This window comes from Myripristis murdjan, chromosome 6 (genome assembly GCF_902150065.1).
Source record: "Myripristis murdjan chromosome 6, fMyrMur1.1, whole genome shotgun sequence".
Classification (NCBI taxonomy): domain Eukaryota; kingdom Metazoa; phylum Chordata; class Actinopteri; order Holocentriformes; family Holocentridae; genus Myripristis; species Myripristis murdjan.
The window spans coordinates 20081878-20087583 of NC_043985.1; the positions used below are offsets into that span (position 1 = coordinate 20081878).

At 40.4% G+C, this 5706-nt stretch overlaps 1 protein-coding gene across 1 annotated transcript in view; it reads right to left on the bottom strand.

Moving 5' to 3' along the window:
- Positions 1 to 2843, bottom strand: part of gnrhr4 (gonadotropin releasing hormone receptor 4) — an 11526-nt gene extending 8683 nt beyond the window's left edge. Inside the window, exon 1 of the mRNA XM_030053547.1 lies at positions 2325 to 2843. Coding sequence (XP_029909407.1) covers positions 2325 to 2843 — 519 coding nt within the window. The remainder of the gene's footprint in view (positions 1 to 2324) is intronic.
- Positions 2844 to 5706: the final 2863 nt, after the last annotated feature.

Below are 5706 nucleotides of genomic sequence, written 5' to 3' on the forward strand. Positions count from 1 at the left end.
TATCCCTTGTATTGTCTCAGTTATAAAGTTAATAAAATGTTTAAAATGATACTTACTTCATGGCCGTGACTAAACTTATTTCAAGTGCTTCTTTCTAAAACTTGGCTAAGACTGATGTAAAATAAATTACTAAAATCTGGCTAGGACAAAAAAATATGTTTTAAGAGATGATAAGACTAAAACTAAAATTCAAATACCCCTCAAAATTAACACTGGCCATAACACCTGATAACACTGCAGGATCATATAACACCCAAGGAATGTAAGGCCATTTTACAGAATATGGTGGATGCTGTGGTGCAGACAATGTTCCCTGATGTTGCCCTATTCCCAGATGTGACTGCTACAGTGCACGCTGCAAAAAAAATCAACGGTAGCATCACAAAAACCATGAATTCAAACATCTTTCATAGCTTCCAGCAATTCACATCTAAACATCAAAGGAGCACCAGCGAGGACATTTCCACCTCCTTTATTCCTCAAAGCGCTGGTGGTTTTCCATCATGAAGACTGGTCAAATACCTCACACACAGTTGATGAGAGCCCAGGTTTGTGTGAAAGACCACTGAGTCAGTAAGTCAAGCACATCATGCAGCAGTCATCCAAGAATCCAATCCAGTTTTAACGAGAGCAGCTGCCGCTAATGCACTACACATTGAGAACCAGTACAGGTCTTTTGTGATTTTCTCATATATATATATTAGTTGTTTAAGGGCACTGACCAGGGCCCTGTGGTCGATCTGGAGCAGAATCATTTTCACAGCTGCATTAAAAATCTACCATTAAGCCTCCCACATCCAATTAACGACAAACTTGTAGATGGAACACAGGAGATCAAAGGTTTTGCAGCTCTGTTCTTTGAATACCCTTTTAATTAATACAGGTCACCCTAGGACATATTACCAAATGGAAAAAAGCTAAGTGCACCCATTTATGTTTTTTTTTTTTTTGTTTTGTTTTGTTTTGTTTTGTTTTTTTTTTCACTCCAATGTAGTGCTGGGAATAATTAGATTACCATTACTCAGATTACTGTAACAAGATTAGATTAACAAGGTAATGGAAGAGTTTACATTTTAATTTTTGATTTGAATGATTTTGAATGTTTGGCCCATTTATTACAACTTAAAAACTGCAAAATATTTTGCAATTGTGTGGACAGATTTCACAACATATAATCAAAATCCCTTGATTTTCAAATCTGAATTTTTGGTTGAAACATCCAGCTTATAATTTTCTGCTTCTGCAGCTGACAAAGTCCATCGCCATTCAAGAACCACAAAACTGATAATTGGCTGTATAAAGAAAGGCGTTTCCCCAGGGACTATTTTCAGGTGGAGAGACCATTTCACTCCGCCCAATTTCAAGTTCTCAAAACACAACAGTGCTGCTGCTTTTAGGAAAACGGATGTGGGTGAGTTCATTTTCATATCGTTGACGAATGAATGGAATCCAGTGGCTGGATAAAAGGTAGGAAAAATTAATGAGAAGCTCTCAAATATAAATGCTTGCTTCAGGAAAAGATTAGCAGAAACATGAAGTACATACATTTTGCACACATTACGCTAAACATGCAAAATCACTGGTACGGTCGGGATTCTGGGAAATGTAACACTTCAAAGTCTGCATCAATAAGCGATGAAATCACTCGTGCCTGCTTGCTTGGATATTATGTAGTGCAGCAGGTTGGATCAATGCACTCCTGAGGATGCAGTGACAGAGGTGAGCGGATTGACAGGGAGATCTCATGATCATGCAGAGAGAAGCAAAATCCACTGGCTCCTCCCAATCATGTTATTTTATAAAGATCTGCATGGGGGTCTATGTTAAAACTTCCAAAAACTTCCAAAATTCACATTCACTGATTCTGTGGGGGTGTTTTCAGTGTTCTTTTTTTAAAATCTTATTGATGTGAATAACATTTTATAATGTATAATGTTACAGGCTTAGCAGATAATTGGATTAACCCTTAGCTTCCTTTTCAACTGAATTTAAGCAGCTGAATGAATTCCCAGGGGTGAAAACACAGTCACGGTGCTGAAAGCTGCTCTCTTGTGATATTAATGTATATTTACACAACTGATGAAGTCACTATCATCCATATCCAAACTGAACACGGTGGTATAGAGACATCTGAAAAGGTTTAATGACTAGGTTTTCATAAAAAGCCACTAAATAGTGATGCTTAAGCTCTAGAGCCAAAAGATTTATTTAATGTAGTAATATGAATAGGGTGTCATAAGGTATTAGCCTGCTGGTGTGGAAAGACCATTTGGAGTGCAGCCCAGATATTGGGTTTAGAGAGAAGAGCAGCACATCACCCTTACCTGAGGGAGAGACAGGATCACACTCATCGTCCAAGCCACAGTCAACATGATTTTGCTTTTCCTTTTGGCCTCGCTGATGCCCAAAGGATTAAGGATAGCGGATTGCCTATCCAGGCTAATGACTACAGTGACAAAAGCACATGAGTACATGGCAACAAGTTTCAGGAACATCAGCACCCTGCAGGCGACGTCTCCTGCTTGCCACTGAACTGTGATGTTCCACACGGCATCAACAGGCATTACAATGAACGTCACCAACAGGTCAGCCACAGTGAGGTTCATGATGAGTATCTTGACATGGGACTTGCGCCTCCCACCGTTGATGGCAGCCCATAGTACAACCAGGTTGCATACAGCTGACACTGCGCAGAGAGTGAAGGTGATAATGACTCTGACTTTGGCTGCTGTTGAGAAAGTGGGCAGCTGGAGTGCGTCTCCAGTGATGCTCTTGTTGCAGACTGAGGTGGCGGGTCCCTCGCAGCTACCATTCACTGTTTGGTCGGTCATTTGATGGAACATAATGGACACAGGAGGTCTGCAGCTGTCACCTATATCCAGGCCACTGTATAGGCAATACTTGTTGTTCCCTTTCCTTGTCTTTTTTTCTCCATCAGTATCTCCACAGTAAGTTCAGCAGCAGATTAAGCTGGTGAAAAAACAACAGTTTACACCAATATAAGTGTGGGAGAAAAATCTAGAGTTTCAAATGCATGAAAGAAACAGAATAAGTCATGAGAAGGAGCCCAGCAAATCACTAGTATCAGAGTCCACTAAGACCATGTCATGTGTGTGCCATAGGAAAACGTGGGTGCTATGGCCAGACATCATTCAATATTTCTCTAAGAAAAAAAGGCTCATATACTTGCCAAAACAGTTGTGATTGCACCCTTTATTTATTCCGACACCAGTTTAAAAGGCGCTCCGTGTCGCTCTTACTTGGTTATGCAGTAATGGCCACAGTAATCACACAAGCAGTGATATATTGATTCATGGTAGGTATGGCCACGAGTAAATAACATATAACACCAAGGGTGCGGAAAAGAGCACCAAAACCTCGATCTATGTGACTATTAGGTTAATAAATGACTCTTGCACAAAAAAGAAAAAGAAAAAAAAACATAGAAACCAATAAATAATAGTCAAAGAAAACACTTGCTCATTTTCCAAAGACCTGTTCATTTATCCAAGCAAGGCTACAGTTTATTTCTGAACTTAACCCTTTTACCGGTAAATCTTCATGGAGATACAAACAAAACCTAACAACTGGTAATGAGAGAAAAGATGAGGGAGAAAAAAAAATAAGTGACCAACCTGTAGCATCAAAATTTTGACTTTTGTCGTCGCAGATAATAAACGCTTCCCCGCAACTGTGAAGCGATGATCAAAGTGAGAGCTAATGAGGTCTGACTGAGCCGGTTTCCCCTGCAGTTCAGGCTGTGGGTCCAGCTGATGTCAGGCGGCTCTGCAGCTCCTCTCCCGTAGAAATCCTCCTCATTCCTTTGCTGTGACGTGGCTCATGATTGACAGCTCCAAGTGTCATTATCCTGCACCGGAATCGTGCCAAGTTATGAAACATAAGTGGTCCGACTAAATCTGTTATTCCCATACTTTTAATGCCGATGACCCCTACATCCCTAAATGATAATCAATTTAGCCACATTAAGCTTACATTTCTTTAGAGGTAAGGGCAGCGCCTTAACGCAAACACGATCGCGGGAGCTGTCCAAGGTACTCTGGATTTGACTCCTCATTTGCTCCTTGCCACAGATTACCAGGTTTCATTCATCAGTTAGATATATTTTTTTTCGGCGTGTAGTTTCAACCAGTCAGGGAAAAGCCGAACATATTACACACACACACACACGCACGCACGCACGCACGCACACACACACACACACACACACACACACACACACACACACACACACACACCGTGTAGCGCTTGCAGGTATCATTAGTCATCACACTTGTCTTTAATAGTTTTTGACTTCTGTGAGAAAAAAAATTGAAACTTACGCACACACACACACACACACACACACACACACACACACACACACACACAGGGAGAGTATTAAAATATTTCACAGATGGAATATTGGAATTGCAGGATAGTGCCCTTAATGGACTACACACCAGTGAAGAAAACTATGAACCAACAAAGATTTTTTTTAAATATTTGTTTTATTTTTATGCAAATATTAACTATGAAAATACAAACAATACCGTGATGTGCACCCTATGCATATTTTAGATAAGAAAAGCATTTTTTATTCTTATCGTAATAGCTGATGACATCACCCCTTATGTCATCATATACCTTATACCTAGTAGGTCCCGCCCCATTCTTTCCGAAGCCCCTTTAACTCTTTCCTGCAAAAATGAACTTAGTTCCTGCCTCTTTTGTTGAAGCCTGTGACCATCTTTGCTGGTGTGAGTGAATAGATTGTTTTCTAAATCCCTGATTTCTTTTTCTAAATTCTGAATGACATTTTTTAGCTGTTACTGTGGAATGACTTGTGTATTGTTGACAAAAAAAAACTCGTACATGTGCTTTTCCCACTTCCCACCACCAGCTTAGGGATGGGAAATTTCCCAGAATGTCGCAAATTTCTGGCAGCAATTACTGTCCTGCAGCACCTTTACATTAAAGTGCCAGTATGAGCTGAAATTATTGGTGATACAAGAAAATCAAAAGTAACCAAATGGTGATCAGTGAAACCTACTGGGTAAAAGTGACTGTTCAGTAACCTGTTACTAAAACTCTGTGAACCCTGTCCAGTCTGGCTGTGCTTACATTCCCATCCAGAACCTTAACCCATGTGTGCTGCCTAACCTGGGGATGTTTGACCCACCATACATCTACTACACCTGACCCTGAAATCACCTGTGATAGAGTGTCTGATGACTGTTATTGAGGTTCCTCTCCTGTTCTGTCTAATGTGAAATCTACAGTGCAGTTCCACTCTCCCTCCATCACCACAAATTCACTCTGATCACACTGCTTTAAAAAATACTGTATTTTCTTAAAGATGCTCAGCCTGTCTAGACCCTGATTTGGAACAAAGATGTTGATAAAACAGAAAGATATTCCCTGTATTTCTGCTCTGACTGTCAAAGCTCTGCCTGTCACTATCTCTGTGGTGCAGATGATATAAATACCAAGCCCTGGAGAGAATGGCTACACCTGCAGAGAAATTAGTCCCATGAGACAGAAAAAACTGGCCTTTCCACCACAAACTCCAGTCTTTTTCATTCTCTGTGTTGCTGTGTGTCTCCTGCAATAAAGTTATATCTAGTCTTTTCTGCGTAATCATTTCTGAAATGACTGCCCGTTCTGTCGATCCCTTCCACCATTAATATTCAAGGAGCCGAGCCTCAT